Consider the following 18,330-nt stretch of genomic DNA (forward strand, 5'->3'; position numbering starts at 1 on the left):
TTGTTTTTTTTTTTTGTTATTCGTTTTTTCTTTTTGCACGTTCCCTCTCTCTCTCCTTCCACCTTTCACCCTCTAAGCGGATAACATTTGTTCACTTATTTTTCTTTTTGATTTCAGCTTATGCAACGCCGGTTTACATCAGACGTTGTTGAACAGGGGATTTTATATTTTGTTCGCTACGTGGAAAATAAAAAAAAAAAAAATTAAACTGTTCCGAAGGGTGAAAAATAATTGGAATTATTATAAAATAAATACTGTATCGTCTTATCGAATATCGTAACAATATAAGCGTTGGTACAGCTGCGTCTCAGTATATTATCAAAATTTTTCCGATGAAATCATACGCATGATGTACATTAATTACATAATAAAGTTGTTCTACGGCACAAAATATTCAATATATAAACACTTCCATCGCTTATCTGATACGTATATGTGTATATATATATCGTATATAATATACGCATATGAATAACTGTATTGTATTTATAAAATTCATATGACAGGTTTTCAACCATCGTAAACACCTACATTAACAACTTCATAACTTCAATAATATTGTTCTTAAATTCTATATAATATTTATAAATTGAAAAAAAAATATTTATATACATATTTATATATATATATATAAATTTTTTTTTTTTCAATTTTATTTTTTCACATGTCCGTTCATGTAATATATATTTATATTCACATTGTACACAGAGTTTTGCAGAATTATAACTATCCATTTATGTGCTTACCTATGTTTACGATACTGCAGAATTCGGATCAGTCATCGTCCCCGGAATCAAAACTAAGAATTATATTTCTCCAATCAATTCGCAGATCTATGAAATATCGCCAGGTGAAGAAAAGACTTAAAAATATCCTGCGAGGGATTAAGTGAACTTTTTGATTAAAACTTTTCCATCAACTCTGAAAGACTCTGTGCATAAAAGTCAGTTGTCTCGAGTTTTTATTCATTTGTATTTAATTTTATTCGTTAAAAATAAAATTTTGGCGATATGTTTATTACTTTTTTGCAAAAAATAAATTCACAATTGTTTGCGTTTGTATTATACGTATAGGAGTAGATGCAAAAGAAAAAAAAAACCGAATCAACGAAAAAGATATGATTATATTGTGAATGTAAATTGGTGAGAAATTTGGTATTTGATCATCGTGATACGTAATAACATGATGATAAATGATTCTGGGAAGATATAATCTCTCACCATTTTTAATACATATCTATATTTTATTACTTTGTATATAATATGTATATAACTATAAGTTACGATTTAGTTTGTATTTACAATTCGAGGGTTGTCTAATATCATTCTTTTTTTTATTTTTATTTTTTTGTATCGTACTCGCCGTACCTGGCGGTATTATCGACTTTCTCGTACACTGAACAAAACTCTTTCTCTCTCTTTCTTTTCCGTTTTCTCTCTCAACAAAAAATAAGAATAACAATAATAACTATAGTAAAAAGTAAAACAACTTCCGAATTGATAATGAAAATTGCGAATTATATAGCGTGGAAAAAAAGAGGTAAAACAAAACGAAATCTGAGCGCCTCTCTCACTCCAGAATGTTTGAGTTTAAAATTTTCTCGTTTTTCCACATTTTTTGCGAAATTTTCTCTTCATCTTTGGCACGACAATACGTGCAGGAACGTCAATTATTTTCACACAGGGGTGGTGGTAACTCTTGGGTTATTTTTTGTTACAGGAAAATATACATATATGTGTGTATATATATAACGCCTTCGAAAAAAAAAAAAAAAAAAAAAACCATTCACGCAGGTAAGAAATGTATCACGATTATTGTTTAGTAGAATGAGGCTGGATTGTTGAGGAGAATCATTAGGAGCTGCTCCGCAGCTTTTTCGCGGTTCCTTTGGAATTTTACCAGACGCCTTTACAGAATGGTTGTGGTAGAAAAAATTGGAGAAAAGCAAAAGTCCAGCTTCTGCGCAACCTTTTCGCCATGCTCTCATCCCCGTTTTCAGTTTTCTCTTCTCTTGCGTTAAGCACACTCCAAACCTGAGCAGTCCGGCCGCCATTATATTCTTCCGCGTCTCTAACTATATCCACTTTCACCTTAGCTTCTATTGTCAACCACAGCGCCCCTTCCCTTTCATCCCTTCTATTGCCCTCTTGTGCTTTTCATCCTCGCACGTTTTGGGTACTCGTTATAGGCACATCTATGGCGATCACACGCATACGCCGTGAGATGTTACGATTTTTTACCTTTATTCTATTATTTTCATATCCCAAGAGAAGAGGCTGAAAGTGGAACAGGCTAAAAATCAAAGTGGACCAAGGAAAGAAAAAAAAAAAAGAAAAGAAAAGTAACGTCAGGAGGGAACAAAAATAACGTCCTGCGAGTAATTTTCTTCCGGAAAAGAGAAAGAGAGAAAAAAATTATCGTTCGCTTCTCTTGCTGTAATTTTGTGCAATCCAATAAAGTCTAATCGGTATTGCCCGTATCAGTATTCATTAAACTTATTCCGTCTTTCGGTGTTCCTATGAAAAATAGTAAATAATCAAATTGACGCATTGAAAATAACCGAAACACACTGATACCCAAGTTTCTAATCCTTACAACCGCATACAAACATTACATTAGGCAAGCGCGCCTTGGGAATAACATTATTATTAATATTCTTGTTGTTCTTGTTATTATTAGATATTTACAGTATTTTAAGCGGAAGCAACAGTTACTAGTTATTAGGCTTAAGAGGCTCATAGATTCGATTGATCGACGCGGTTTCATTTTACGTTAACACCGCGATCTCACAGAAGATCCATTTTCTCGCCTCGGTATAATCGCATTTTACGCATGCAAGACAAACAAAAAAATAAATAAATAAATAAACCAACAACAAAAAAAAAAAAAAAAAAAAAAAACGAATCAGACAAGCAATCTTTTCACACTTATCTATACATACAAACAAACCAGACAACAATTAATCGTTATAAATATGAAACATGACAAACCATTGAAAACAAAACTTTTCCCTAATACCCATGTGTGGAAAAAGTATTTTCCTCGCCGTTTCTCTCCTTTCGCGTACTGATTTAACCGTCGATTATTACCTAGACAATAAATTCAGCGAGTGAAAAAGATTGCTTTGCTACATCGATTAGACCCGCTGGCACATAAGGATCGAGGACAGTAACGAGGACACTAATAAAATGCTGACGATTACTGGGGATTCCAGCCTTTCTCTCACGGCTCCTGCCCCCGTCGTGTAATCCTCGTCCTCGGGCGACTCCATCGTTGAGCCAGTTTCCCTCAAGGAACCCTGGAAGACGTGATTCAGTCTGTGATCCCGTTCGTTGCTGAGGTCCGAGGCGTCCTCCATTCCACCCCGGTCTCCGTGCTTTTTCGGATGCTTCGGCAACTCCATGTCTGAAATATTTACCACGTCCAAGAGAAACGGCGAACACAACGGACAATCCGAATACTCGCGGATAAAATTTTCAAAAAAATTATATCTAATTATCCCAAGTACGTTTAGCTGCGTCTGAAAAACATCATCGAAGCTACGTGAATCTAAACTTTGTGACGGGGTGGGGATAAAAAATTTAGGTTAAAAAAAAACACACACACACACACACACACACACAGATGCGTTGTGGAAAGAAGAGGGAAAAATTCTTATAACTTTCGGGGGGAAGAAGAGCGAGGCGCGTCATATGGCCGAGCACCCTGTTCATCCGGGACCTCGCAGAACTAGCAGTTTAGCGCTGATAACACTTGGCGGACTTTTATCGATCATGTCTGGCAACATATGGCTCACCCAATTCTCGGCTTTTTGGCGTTTTGTCTGGAGGTTCGGGGGCGGCTACGCTTGATAAACGATAACTAATACCGTGGGATAACGGGTGAGAGTAGAGGAGTCGTGGTGAGGGGTGGTGGGGGTCAGGAGATATTGTTTCGCCTCTTCTCGGACCTCGGGGAAGGTGAGCCACATAGGAAAATACTCGGGAATCCATCTTGCGTCTGATCGATATCCTTGGTATGCCGCCAGATTTTTGATGCCGAGTCAAGGAATTTTTTATTTTTTTTTTATTTTTTTGTCTCAACACCTTCGGAGTCTAATCTTTTCTCCTCGCTCGTTCACCATCGCTCAGCGATTTATATCGCCCACCGTGATCACGTAGCGTGACCAACCGGCTAAACGAAGTATTATATAAGCCGGTGCTGTGCGATTAATCGATTAAACGACGATTTGGGTTCATCGTTTTTACGATTATACGATTAATCGATTAATCCTTTGAATCGTATCGGTAAGTATGCTTGGAGAACTTTGAAAACATGTTTGTTCGCGGTTTTGTATTCTTTTTTTTTTGCTATTTCTGACAGTACATTAATGGGTTTTTAATCTTCGAAAGTAATTATTGCGATATAATGTAAGTTGTTGTTGTTGGAAACAAATTGATTGAGAAAAAATAGTGAAGATTGAAGGAATAATTCATTTGCGAGAAAGTTACTCTTCTACACGTGTACATGGTTTACATAAGTTATGACTTTCCGGACTCGCTGATTACGAATCTGAAAATTCATTATGGCGAATCTAATCAGTGACACCGAAAACCCCAGCATAAAATTTTTTTACCCGAATTGTTGAAATCTGATTTTAGATCCGTAATCAATGAGCCCAAAAACCGTAAAATACTATCTTGTTATGAAAATTGACTCAGCGAAATAACGTGTGATTCAAAGGGATGATCGACGATTTCGGCTAGTCATTATTTTGATTAATCGATTAATCGAGGTTGATCAATTAATCGAGTAATCAATTACGTCGGGAGTGAAAAAATTGCAATGAAAAGCGCTCACTCACCGTAAAGACGAATACTATTTTCTGCATCCCCTATAGAATTTTTTGAGATACATTTGTAACCGCCTAAATCCTGCTTGTTCAGATTTCTTATAACCAAGCTCATCAGCACGCTGTAAACCGACGTCGAACTCTCCGTCATCGTGTATTTGCTGTTACTGATTATCATCTCGCCTGGAACAATCGATAGAGCAAAAAGGGCGTCAGTGTTTATCGATTTCAAAACTCCGAATCTTCGGCTTGCCCGTTTTATCGACGTGAGAATATTTATAATTATTGCGATTAATTTTGCAGCTGAATTGCTTCCAGTTTGAACAAATACGGTAATGCTTGGTTCCGTTAAACGTAGTTCAGACATTCTAATCGATTTGACGTTATTTTCACAGGTTGAATTTTCATCTTATTTTTACATCATCATGTTCACGTTAACGAGGTCAAAAGATTTCGAGACTTTTAAAACAGCGTCGCTAATAATGCGGTGGAAATTTCAATAGAACGATGAATTTTTGTGACTCGGGATAATTTTCGTGTTAATAACTGACTCCTAGGATTATCTACCCGGTTTTTCATTCTTACCGCTTTCTCTTGTCCAGTAGTTTATCGCCTTCGGTGAGGCTTCCACTTGACACAAGAGGGTGACATCAGTTCCTGGCGGAGCCCCGACCAGTTGATTTGGGACTTGGACCATCGGATGAACTGAAATGCAGAACAAACAAGAATGACTTTCTACGGAGGGAAAAATTCCGGGTTCGACGGTGTGATTGGTGTGATTGGTGGGAGTGCACTGATCGAGCGAAAGAATAACAGCGGAGGTAAAAAAAATATCATCCATGCAATTGAAACTTTCAAGGGTTGTGTTTGGAATCGGAATTGCAGAAGGGGAACTTTAATCGACCGGCTTTAATGCCCAATGTGTTTATTTACGTAATCAGTAAACGGGGACGGGAGTGAAAATTAAAAACGACGTACCAACGCTTGGGTTTAATTTTAGAATATCAATCCCGGAAACGAGCAACGCGGAATTAGTTTCTTTCGGGAATTTACGCTCAACAAATTGCGGAGAGAATGTACGCGGAAGCCGAGATTCCGGAAGGCGATTGGTTTAGGAGAATCTACTTTGGTGCTGAATTCCTAGCGAGATACATGAATGGCTGAACATCTGAACAAGATGAATCATTGCTCTGGACCGAAGAGCAGGAACGGGGCGAGAGAAAAGAGGATGTACAGAAGCCGTGGCTAATAGGCTGGGATTCCGTTGAGTTGATGCGATTGCGGTGTGAAATAAGCTCGGGAGGGCCAAAATTCGGCGACATGGTTTCGCTGTGGTCGAAGGAATAACCGAGGGAGGTCGACCGCCAAACGAAAGGATTCAAGCTGCGGCTTCGAGATAACGCGTGAACTTCGATTCATCCGATGCAAAATGGCCAGCCTAGTCGGAAGAAATCTGGCATTGGCTTCCACGTAGAAGAAATGGTAATAAAATTGGATGAATTGGTGAAAACATAGATAACGTTTTTTAATTTGGTTGCTACTACATCATTCTTTGGCGATTAATAAAAAAAGAAACGGGGGGAAAAACCGAGTGGGGTAAATAAATAACAAGTAATGCCGATGTCAGCGATGTGAGAGTGACGCAAAACGAAATAAATAAATTTAGACGTAGATTCTCGACTGGTTACTCATATTGCGTTGTTCTGAGTAACTTTTTTAATTTCCTAAGGATACACTGGATGGTGATAGTCTCGTAGAAATTAATTCCGAATCGGATAGATTCTGGCTTACGAATCGCAAGAAAAAAAAAAAAACTAAAATAAAAAACAAGGTAGCCTGATTGTATTTTGTTGGTAACATTTTGATGAAATTTGAAAAACACATGAATTGATTTGTTGGAACGTTGTATCGACGTAATTTTGCGAGAGAATTGAATTTCGCAGAAAACGTGCTCCGAAACAAACGGATGAAAAGTTACCACCGAAAAACGAGAAATTTCTACGCATTTTTTTCGTTATCTTCAGCTGTTGGTCTTTTACGAGATTTTGAACGCCATCTATAAATTCCTCGTTTCGTTCACGGTCGCGTCCCTTTGCGAGTGATGACAGTTTTAAGATTTAGATTCATCGACGTAAGATTTGATGACGAAGAACTTTAGTGTTGAAATTTTGTCGTCAACGCAGCTAACCAATCGTTGCAATAAAATTGCAACATGCACGTCGAAAAACTAGTTTCGATATCACTTGCTAGAACATTATTTTCACACTTAAGATAATTTCACGAGAGACTAAATATGTCAGCGATGATTATTCAATTGGGAATATTGAAAAGTTTTGTCTACTTAACATAGATTGCACAGCAAATATGAACCAGCTGCTATGGCATTATACTTATGCGAACTGAGAACAATGTTACCGATGACTCATATGTTACGTATAACCTTTACGATCCTACACATCGAGACAGTGTGTAATTATGTCATTCTGTCGTTGCAATATACGAGTCGAACGCGAGAAAGCAAAGAAAATTGAATTTTTATTATTGAATTTACTGTTTTGAAGAAGCATACGCACAGAAAATCTACGACATGTTTTGAACTACGAAATAGTGATGTATTTATGCAAGAGTGAGTTAAGAAGCCGGACTACGGAAAAAGAAACTGAATAACATTGAATATTCAGAATCCTTATTAGATGATTTGCAAAAAATTATAATAAATTGAACGCACTTTTATTTTTAGCCATTACTCGAGTTGGTACTGACGTCCCGATATATTTTTAAGATCAAACCAAAATCTGAATTCATTTCTACGCTCACTGAAGTTCTGTAGCGGAGATAGAGATCATTGCTGTTTTAAGGCCTGCTACGATACAGTGATACGACAAAGAATGTTTTCTTGCTTTTACTTGACATTATTGAGAAGTTTTTGATGTGATCTCACAGTATGAAAAGATAAATATTTAGCTTGACATTGTACACCTGTGTTTGATTACAATAGCATTCGAAATACTGAAACACCACAATACGGAGTCGTCCGGAGCTTTCGGTAAACCCGGAGAAGTAAAGCTAGTATCAGCCGAAGCAGCGTTTCAAAGACGGTGAAAGCGTGAAGTGTAGATATCGAGAATACAGATTGAAAGCAGCTCCGTAGCTGAAGTACAGATTTTCTCAAAAAGTGTTGGAGAATAATGAAGAATCGACGAATCACTGACAATTACGTCACGCATCCTCTTCAGACCGAATATACAGAGAAAAACGAGGACACCTTGTGCGGTAGTCCGTTCAAAGTCCGGGTTTTCAAAAGACGATGGCTTCAGCTTTTCTTATTTGCTTTGTGCACCATGTGCAGCAGCTACCAATGGTCTCAATTTACGATCATCGGCCACATAATAAGTCGGTAAGATAATTATTGATCACCCGTAACGGTATTCTTATTCTTCGTACAAATATAGATGAGCCACTAAAATTCAAAGCGGAAGCGAAATCAGTACTCAAGACCTTGACTCGTGCTGCTCGTACAGAAAAATTGAATCCTCAGATACTACGACGTCTCAGCGTTGGCGGTAGCATCGACCAGCATCATGTTGATGGTAGCCTACGCAGTTTTCCTTTTCCCTGCCTTGTTTTTAATGGAACGCATCGGCCTGAAGTGGACGGTCATGATAGGAGTCGCATTGACGTGTCTCGGAGCTTGGATTAAGGTCTTTTCGGCAGCCAAAGATCGTTTTCCGTTGCTGCTCACAGGGCAAGCCATGGTCGCGATCAGCCAGGTTTTCATTTCTCCTGTTCCGGGAAAATTGGCTGCATTCTGGTTCGGGAACGACCAACTCGCCTTCGCCACCGCCATCGGCTGCTACGCAGTTCACGTTGGCTTGTCGATCTGCTTCCTGACCGTTCCGATTTTCGTCCGAAACCACTACGACGTCGAGGAAGTCAGATGCCGATTGTCCGTCATTTACTGGACAGTCGCGATTGCATGTTCAGTCGTAACGTTGGCCGTACTTTTTCGTGAGTCTTTGCAATTCTCCGCCTACGAAGACGACGAATTCGTTCCTTAACCGATCCTCTTTTCCCATAAAGTTTTTCAGGACGAACCTTCCGCGCCACCAAGCGAGTCGCGGGCGCTTCAAAAATCCACGCACGAGCGTTTCGACAAAGGAATTTTAGTGTCCTTCAAAAAGTTACTGACAAAGAACAGGAACTTCATCATTCTTTGGAACACCTATGGTCTGATTCTTAGCATATTTTACTCAATGGCGACAGTTTGGAATCCGTTGTTCTTAACTCACTTCAAGGTAACGCTACTTCCCACTCTGTACGTTTCTGCAGTACCCTCAGCTCTATTAAACCCTCTTTCAGAACTGTGAAGTTGATCTTGGAATAATGAGTGTGTTGATGTGCTTTCTGGGTACCATAGGTTCGTTAATCATCGCATCAATTCTCGACAAAACGAAGAAATTCAGGTTAGTTTACCGTTGCTGTAACGTACAACGACTTGAACGGTCTTAACTACAGCGTTCAACAATTACAGAATGATCGCCATCACCGTGACCAGTTCATCCGTACTTTGCGAAGTAATTTTGGCTGTGGCCTTGAACGTGGAAATCAAATGGATAGTTTATCTGCCCGTTTCGCTTTTCGGGTAAATTTATCACTGTGATTAGACTACAATTCGAACGATTATTTATGTTATACTCACGTTTCTCAGTGTGACTACACGCAACCGTTTCCGTTTCAGCATTACTCTGCTCAGTTTCAGCGCGATTGGATTTGAATTATGCGCCGAAGCGACTTACCCCGAGTCTCAGGCACTATCGACGGGAATTTTGAGCACAGCGGGCCAAATATACGGAGCTTTCGTAACTCCTCTTATCCTCAAGGTGATAGACGTTTACGGCGACACGGCTGGACACGCGGTCATTCTAGCAATTCTCGGCCTAGGAACTCTGTTGACAATATCGAATAAAATAGATCTGCGTAGGCAAAGAGCTGAAGAATCTGCCGCCCAATATAATCCGCTGAATCAAGGAGTATTGCGTAAGATTGACAAGTGATATTGATTTTGTTAGTCTTCATCCACGAATTGAGTTTACCCTCATTAATTATACGTAACAACCTGTAATAGACTATAATAGAACCCACAAAGTAATTGATTGAAATTTTTGCCGAAAATCAAAAATTTTCGTCAACGACATTTTGGTCATTAAGAATGGAATGTCCTAGAGGTCAGTCATCAAGATAATTTATGCTCACCAAGTTAGTTAATTCGTGATGGTCGTATAGTGTTGGAACAATTTTGGTTTACCCGATCTGCAAGCGAAGTGTCACCGAATACAATACAGTAACATTCTCGAGTTTCGCGTCTGTTTTTCAGTCGATACCAATTCAAAAGTGAATAATATAAATAAGAATTCTTCGTATTATTTTCTAACCGAAGCTTATTTCACAGTTTATTGCAATTAATTTCTTAGATCCCATCCCCCTCCTTTATAGGACTTTCAATATTGATTCTGGATTAAGGATATCATATGTTTCTGCTCTATTTGGCTCTGTCTTATTTTCAAAAGTTAAAATTGTTTTGTTTACTTCACATAACTTGCATAACAAATATGAAACTCACACAATGTCATTACATGTAAGCTGTCAATTTTGTGTTAAACAAGGTTGCCGATAACTTTATCGTTAACGGCCCCAGTTGTTTTACAAACTACGCTCTTAAGCTGAAAATTAACATTATCGCCTGGGAACTGTGAAGATAATTCGGTTTCACTATCTGACCGTGAAGTTAGGCCGGCGGTAGGATCAGCTGCTCGCTGTAAGGTAATACTTAGGATCAACTAGCTGGTCATTGCGCAAAACAATAGAAAAGAACAGCTGAGGTCGCTAACGAACCCGCAACTTAGCTGCCGTTGATGTTTAGTGGAAGTAAGTGAATTTTACTTTTTTACTAAAATAAAAATATTTGACTTGTTATTGCGTAATTTAGACGTCAATAGTCAGATATATCATCTTATGCCATAAACTTCGCATACTTGATCAATTTTCTCTGTGAGCTCCGATGTTTTGTATAAGATGTACGTTACTCAATTTGTTTTTTTTTTTTCTACTTGAACTCGATGGCTTTGTAGAAAAATTTGTGCGATTTTTAACCTACAAAATGGCTCAAAGATAGAACTTAGCCGTCTGCGAGGTGCATTGTTGCTTTTGGGTTACTGCATTCGAACGAGTTATACGATTCCTTCCTCAACTTACTGTTACTACAAAAGTGGAAATTTCATATTTCAAAAACTGTAAAAACAGGAAATCTGAAAAATATAACAAGTAGGGAATTTATTTCATCCTGAGTAATGTGACGAATACTTGGCAAAGAAATCTGAATTGAGGGTCGGACATTGTTCGAATTAGTATCGACTTCATCGCACACTGTAGAGACTAATCCAAGATCTGAGTTTCTTTCCACGCTTGCTAAGGTTCTCAGTGGAAATAGAGATTGTTGTACCTTTTGCTTTTGTATATTTTTGCTTGCTTTGTCTTGACACTATTAAGCAGTCATGGATGTGACCTCATAGTATAAAAAGATAAATATGTAGCTTAAAGTTATACACCTGTGTTAGTTTAAGAAAAACATTGAAGTACAGGAACACCACAATACGGAGTCGTCCGAAGCCTTCACTGAGTCCGGACTCGTGTGGCTGGTATCAATCAAAGCAAAGTGTGGTTATCGAGAATCCGGATTAAAAGCCGCTCCGCAGCTGAAGTACAGATTTTCTTAAAAAGTGTTGAAGAAAAATGAAGAATCGACGAATCACTGACAATTACGTCTCGCATCCTCTTAAGACCGAATGTACAGAGGAAAATGACGACACGTTGAACGGCAGTCCGTTAAAAGTCCGGGTTTTCAAAAGACGATGGCTTCAGCTATTCTTATTTGCTTTGTGCAGCATATGCAGCAGCTATCAATATCCTCAATTCACCATCGTCAGCCACATAATAAGTCGGTAAGACAATTATTGATCACCCGTAACGGTATTCTTGTTCTTGGTGCAAATATAGATGAGCCACTAAAATTCGAAACGGAAGCGAAATTAGTACTCAAGACATTGACTCGTGCTGCTCGTACAGAAAAATTGAGTCCTCAGGTACTACGACGTCTCAGCGTTGGCGGTAGCATCGACCTGCATCATGTTGATGGTAGCCTACGCAGTTTTCCTCTTCCCTGCCTTGTTTTTAATGGAACGGATCGGCCTGAAGTGGACGGTCGTGATAGGCTCCGTATTCACGTGTCTCGGAGCTTGGATTAAGGTCTTTTCGTCAGCCAAAGATCGTTTTCCGCTGCTGCTCACAGGGCAAGCCATGGTCGCGATCAGCCAGGTTTTCATTTCTCCTGTTCCGGGAAAACTGGCTGCATTCTGGTTCGGGAATGACCAACTCGCCCTCGCCACCGCCATCGGCTGCTACGCAGTTCACGTTGGCTTGTCGATCTGCTTCCTGACCGTTCCGATTTTCGTCCGAAACCACGACGACATCGAGAAAATCGGGCACGAATTGTCCGTCATTTACTGGACAGTCGCGATTGCATGTTCAGTCGTAACGTTGGCCGTACTTTTTCGTGAGTCTTTGCAATTCTCCGCCTACGAAGACGACGAATTCGTTCCTTAACCGATCCTCCTTTCCCATAAAGTTTTTCAGGATGAACCTCCCGCGCCACCAAGCGAGTCGCGGGCGCTTCAAAAATCCACGCACGAGCGTTTCGACAAAGGAGTTTTAGTGTCCTTCAAAAAATTACTAACAAAGAACAGGAACTTCATCATTCTTTGGAACGCCTATGGTCTGATTGTTAGCATATTTAACTCGACGGGGGCAGTTTTGAATCCGTTGTTCTTAACTCACTTCAAGGTAACGCTACTTCCGACTCTGCACGTTCCTGCAGTGCCCTCAGTTATATTTAACCGTCTTTCAGAACTACGAAGTTGATGTAGGAATAATGAGTCTTTTGCTGAGCTTTGTGGGTACCATAGGTTCGTTAATCATCGCATCAATTCTCGACAAAACGAAGAAATTCAGGTTAGTTGACCGTGGCTGTGACGCGTAACGACTTGAACGGTTGTAACTACAGCGTTCAACAATTACAGAGTCATCGCCATCACCGTGAGCAGTTCGTCCTTATTTTGCGAAATACTTTTCGCTACGACCTTGAATATGGAAATTAAATGGACGGTTTTTCTGTCAGCTTCGCTTTTCGGGTAAATATATCACTGTGATTAGACTACAATTCGAACGATTATTTATGTTATACTCACGTTTCTCAGTGTGACTACACGCAACCGTTTCCGTTTCAGCATTACTCTGATCAGTTTCAGCGCGATTGGATTTGAATTATGCGCCGAAGCGACTTACCCCGAGTCTCAGGCACTATCGACGGGAATTTTGAGCACAGCGGGCCAAATATACGGAGCTTTCGTAACTCCTCTTATCCTCAAGGTGATACACGTTTACGGCGACACGGCTGGACACGCGGTCATTCTAGCAATTCTCGGCCTAGGAACTCTGTTGACAATATCGAATAAAATCGATCTGCGTAGGCAAAGAGCTGAAGAATCTGCCATGTGATATGATGCGCTGAGCCAAGCAGTATCAGACGAAATAGTCAAATGATTTTGATTCTAATAGCCTGCGTCCACGATTTCAGTTTACTCTCATTATTATATCGCTTCGAAAGAACGCTAAAATAGATTTATTCAGACGCTTTATCGACGCAATTATGCGCGAGTAAACGATTACGCAAAGTAGCAAGACGCTACGAGCAGCGGGTCGCAGTTGACTGCCGAAAAAAGATGATTTTTCTTCGTGTTTCCTGCGACGTTTTGAACGTCATTTCCAAATTCTTTGATTCGTTTCTTGCCCTATTCCGTTGAGAGTGACGACCAATTTTACGATTTGAATTTACTGACGTACAATTTGAGAAAGAATCATAGCGTTGAAGTTTTGTCGTCAGCTCAACCAACCGATCGTTGAGATGCGATTCTACGATGCGCGTCAAGAAGCCATTTGGCATGTCACTTGTTTAAACATTATTTACGCTGGCATGGTAGGATAATTCCGTGGCAGAATGAATATGCCAGTGATGATTATTCAATTGGCTAACGTTGTGAAGTTTTGTTTACTTTATATAACTCGCGTAAGAAATATAAAACAGTGCAGATGTCACTGTATGTAAGGCGTCAATTGTGGCTTAAACCGTCTTACCGATAACTTTATAGATCAGACAAAATATTCCCAATTCTACACCTTAAGACAGTATGAAATTGCGTTATTCTATAAATGCAATACAGGTAAAGGCCAGAACTCCGTATCAAATCGAATAACGTCCGGCTCTCACCTCCATCTATTTCTTTGCTGATTTTCTATTAAATTTCTTAGGACAAAGTTGATCAGAGGTTTTTTCTTTAAATCTCCGTCGGGTCATAAAAGGTCAACACCAAAAGTTGTTATTATTGAAATGTACTTTTTTGGAAAAGGAAATACATGTTTCAGTTACAAAATCGTCCCTTACAATTTTTAAATTATTTTCCCCAGTCATTGCCATTGTTCATTTCATTGAAAACACATCCACAGGTTCTCAACATAAAACCGAACGCTTAGTGGCGATTGAGATTATTGCTATTTTTTTTTTTTTTTGCTTACTTGACCTTTTGCTTGCTCCAACTTGACGTTATGATAAAGTTTTCGTAATGATCTCGTGGAATGGAGAAATAAATATTTAGCTTGATGTTGTACACCTGTGTAAAATTAAAAAACATTGAAAATACTGGAAACCCACAATACGGAGTCGTCCGGAGCTTTCGCTCAGCGTCGACAAGTCAAGCTCTTATCAGTCTAAGCAGCATTTTGAAGACAGTAGGCCCCAAGTGTCGATAATGAGAATACGGATTGAAATCAGTTCCGTAGCCGAAGTATCGATTTTCTTAAAAAGTGTTGAAGGATAATGAAAAATCCACAAATGACTGACATTTACGTCGCACCTTCTCTTAAGCCGGAATTTACAGAGGAAAACGAGGAAAACGAGGAAAACGGGAACACCTCGAGTGGCAGTCCATTAAAAGTTCAGGTTTTCAAAAGACGGTGGGTTCAGTTATTCTTATATGTTTTATGGGGCATATGCAGCAGCTATCAATATCCTCAGTTCGTGATCATCGGCCATATAATAAGTCGGTAAGATAATTATTGAACACCCGTAACGGTATTCTTGTTCGGGGTACAAATATACACGAGCCTTTAGAATTCGAAACGGAAGCGAAATCAGTACTCAAGCCTTCACTCGTGTTGCTCATATAGATAAATTGAGTCCTCAGGTACTACGATGTCTCGACGTTGGCGGTAGCATCGACCAGCATCGTACTGATGGTAGCCTACGCAGTTTTACTCTTCCCTGCCTTGTTTTTAATGGAACGGATCGGCCTGAAGTGGACGGTCGTGATAGGAGCCGCATTGACGTGTCTCGGAGCCTGGATTAAGGTTTTCTCGAGAGCCCCGGATCGTTTTCCATTGCTGCTCACAGGGCAAGCCATGGTCGCGATCAGCCAGGTTTTCATTTCTCCTGTTCCGGGAAAACTGGCTGCATTCTGGTTCGGGAATGACCAACTCGCCCTCGCCACCGCCATCGGCTGCTACGCAGCACACGTTGGCTTGTCGATCTGCTTCCTGACCGTTCCGATTTTTGTCCGAAACCACGACGACGCCGAGGAAATCGGGTACCGATTGTCCGTCATTTACTGGACAGTCGCGATTGCATGTTCAGTCGTAACGTTGGCCGTACTTTTTCGTGAGTCTTTGCAATTCTCCACCTACGAAGACGACGAATTCGTTCCTTAACCGATCCTCTTTTCCCATAAAGTTTTTCAGGACGAACCTTCCGCGCCACCAAGCGAGTCGCGGGCGCTTCAAAAATCCACGCACGAGCGTTTCGACACAGGAGTTTTAGTGTCCTTCAAAAAGTTACTAACAAAGAACAGGAACTTCATCATTCTTTGGAACGCCTATGGTCTGATTGTTGCCGTATTTAACTCGACGGGGACAGTTTTGAATCCGTTGTTCTTAACTCACTTCAAGGTAACGCTACTTCCGACTCTGCGCGTTCCTGCAGTGCCCTCAGTTATATTTAACCGTCTTTCAGAACTGCGAAGTTGATGTAGGAATAATGAGTCTTTTGCTGTGCTTTGTGGGTACCATAGGTTCGTTAATCATCGCATCAATTCTCGACAAAACGAAGAAATTCAGGTTAGTTGACCGTGGCTGTGACGCGTAACGACTTGAACGGTTTTAACTACAGCGTTCAACAATTACAGAATGATCGCCATCACCGTGAGCAGTTCGTCCTTATTTTGCGAAATACTTTTCGCTACGACCTTGAATATGGAAATTAAATGGACGGTTTTTCTGTCAGCTTCGCTTTTCGGGTAAATATATCACTGTGATTAGACTACAATTCGAACGATTATTTATGTTATACTCACGTTTCTCAGTGTGACTACACGCAACCGTTTCCGTTTCAGCATTACTCTGATCAGTTTCAGCGCGATTGGATTTGAATTATGCGCCGAAGCGACTTACCCCGAGTCTCAGGCACTATCGACAGGAATTTTGAGCACAGCGGGCCAAATATACGGAGCTTTCGTAACTCCTCTTATCCTCAAGGTGATAGACGTTTACGGCGACACGGCTGGACACGCGGTCATTCTCGCAATTCTCGGCCTAGCAACTCTGTTGACAATATCGAATAAAATCGATCTGCGTAGGCAAAGAGCTGAAGAATCTGCCATGCGATATAATCCGCTGAGACAAGGAGTATTGCGTAAGATTGACAAGTGATATTGATTTTGTTAATCTTCATCCACGATTCGAGTTTACTTCCATTATTATACATAACAACCGACAAAAGTGATCGATTGAAAATTCTTGCCAAAAGTCGAATATTCTCGGCATCCGCAAATAAACCATTAGGAATTGAACGTTGCAGAGATCAGGAATCAAGATAATTCTTACTCACCAAGTTAGTTGATTTGTCGTGCTCAAAGAACGTTGGAAGAATTTTGGTACTCCTAATCCGCACGTGAAGTATCACCGAATAAAATGGAGTAACTTTCTCGCGTCTCACTTGTGTTTTTTATTGGATACTAATTTTAAGATGAATTACACGAATAAGAATTTTCATCATCATCTTCTATCCGAAGTTTTTGTCACAGTTTATCGCAATTTATTCCTCACATCCCTTCCCTCCCCTTTGTACGACTCATACACTATTAATCCCGGATTGAGGAGACCATCTGTTTCTGTATCCCGGCGGATCTGCATATATGACTCCGTATTATTTTCAAAAGTTCAGATGGTTCTACGTTGATTATGATCGCATTCGGTGGTTTCCCTAACCCAAGTATATTTAGCGATAAGCAAAAAAGAACTCGTGAATTTTGGCTAACGATGAATAACTGTGTTGGCTGAACAAAACCACCCAAATAGTAACACGCATAGCGATTGCTGATCTGCACGGAATTACGGGGAGTTTTGCAAAACTGCCCGCCACTATTGCCACGTGGAAAGTAAGAATGCAAAATGAAACCTTCCGTACTGTACTCTCTACAACGCAATGAATCAATCGAACAAAGTTAGTCTTCCGATGAGAGATTGCTGATTAAACTCTGTAAACACACTCACGAACGACACGTAGGCTGACCGCGATCCGTTTGGCTGCTCTCTCAAAATCTGATCGAGAACTGAACAGAGCGGAAGGAGCGCTCCCTTATATACACGAAGCAGACGATCGGGAACAGAATTCAAACGGATGCTGAGAAATACGCGGCTTAGAGGGTAAGAGCGAGATGGAGCGTTCGGTATAACAGAGAGAGATCTAGGAAGTAGGAAACCGAATCGGAAAATATGAAGAAATAAACGTATATACGCGGTACAGAGAAACGTTCCGACATTTTTAAACAATAATAGCTTAGTGAAAGCTGGAAATATGCTGTCTAATGATCTGTCGTTAATTGATTTTGATATTGTACCAGAAATTTAAGATAGGCTGTCAAAAATGTTGTTTGTTCCTACATAAGTGGTTGTAATAAGATTACTTCATTGGATAAACTTTACTCTTTATTTATATGCTTGTTATCTATATTAATAAACCTATAAAGGACATGAAAATTTATTGACGACGATGTTCTGAATGTTTTTTTGAATTTCTAAGGGCCCGTTTAATCTATAGGAAAGGCTGTGAGGATCGATCCTGAGAACGTGAAGATTCTGACGCCAAAATCGCTAAAAAAAAGGTACCCAAAAAGCCTCTTTGAATTTTTTCGGACAAAAATTTAAAGATTTTTGAAAAAGCTAAAATAAATTTGTTCAGACGTCATGTCGGTGCAATTCTACGTAGGAAAACGATTGCGCATAGTTTCAAGATGCTACGACCCGCGAGTCAGAAGTGACTGTCAAAAAACGATAATTCT

General features: G+C 39.9%; 2 protein-coding genes across 10 annotated transcripts in view; one reads left to right on the forward strand and one right to left on the reverse strand.

Annotated features, from left to right (window-relative positions):
* Positions 1-1,070: 1,070 nt before the first annotated feature.
* The window catches only part of LOC107223129 (lachesin-like), a 113,344-nt gene continuing 96,084 nt past the window's right edge, over positions 1,071-18,330 (reverse strand). The window contains exons 8-10 of the mRNA XM_046745631.1: positions 5,417-5,536; positions 4,844-5,014; positions 1,071-3,405 (exon numbers count right to left, since the gene is read on the reverse strand). Of these exons, the coding sequence (XP_046601587.1) occupies positions 3,137-3,405; positions 4,844-5,014; positions 5,417-5,536 (560 nt within the window). The 3' untranslated portion in view covers positions 1,071-3,136. The remainder of the gene's footprint in view (positions 3,406-4,843; positions 5,015-5,416; positions 5,537-18,330) is intronic.
* Positions 7,765-17,910, forward strand: LOC124295482 (feline leukemia virus subgroup C receptor-related protein 2-like). 9 transcript variants are annotated; one of them, XM_046745622.1, is made up of 7 exons: positions 7,770-8,228; positions 8,370-8,839; positions 8,912-9,126; positions 9,191-9,294; positions 9,363-9,473; positions 9,570-10,756; positions 11,885-12,111. In XM_046745622.1, the coding sequence occupies exons 1-6, from the start codon at positions 8,020-8,022 to the stop codon at positions 9,883-9,885; spliced, it is 1,425 nt and encodes a 474-aa protein (XP_046601578.1). In that variant the 5' UTR covers positions 7,770-8,019; the 3' UTR covers positions 9,886-10,756; positions 11,885-12,111. The 9 variants fall into 9 exon arrangements, with proteins under 9 accessions (XP_046601583.1, XP_046601584.1, XP_046601578.1 ...); XM_046745625.1 differs by lacking the exon at positions 11,885-12,111 and adding an exon at positions 11,446-11,610; XM_046745623.1 differs by lacking the exon at positions 11,885-12,111 and adding an exon at positions 11,465-11,610.

The sequence above is a fragment of the Neodiprion lecontei genome, chromosome 7 (genome assembly GCF_021901455.1).
Source record: "Neodiprion lecontei isolate iyNeoLeco1 chromosome 7, iyNeoLeco1.1, whole genome shotgun sequence".
NCBI lineage: Eukaryota > Metazoa > Arthropoda > Insecta > Hymenoptera > Diprionidae > Neodiprion > Neodiprion lecontei.

What these genes read in the sequence shown, in the direction of transcription:
- LOC124295482 (XM_046745622.1), top strand. Translation starts at nt 8,020, where the DNA reads ATGAAGAATCGACGAATCACTGACAATTACGTCACGCATCCTCTTCAG. An exon ending in ATCGGCCACATAATAAGTCG is followed by an intron (nt 8,229 to 8,369) that starts GTAAGATAATTA and finishes TTGAATCCTCAG; the next exon opens with ATACTACGACGTCTCAGCGT. An exon ending in TGTTCTTAACTCACTTCAAG is followed by an intron (nt 9,127 to 9,190) that starts GTAACGCTACTT and finishes ACCCTCTTTCAG; the next exon opens with AACTGTGAAGTTGATCTTGG.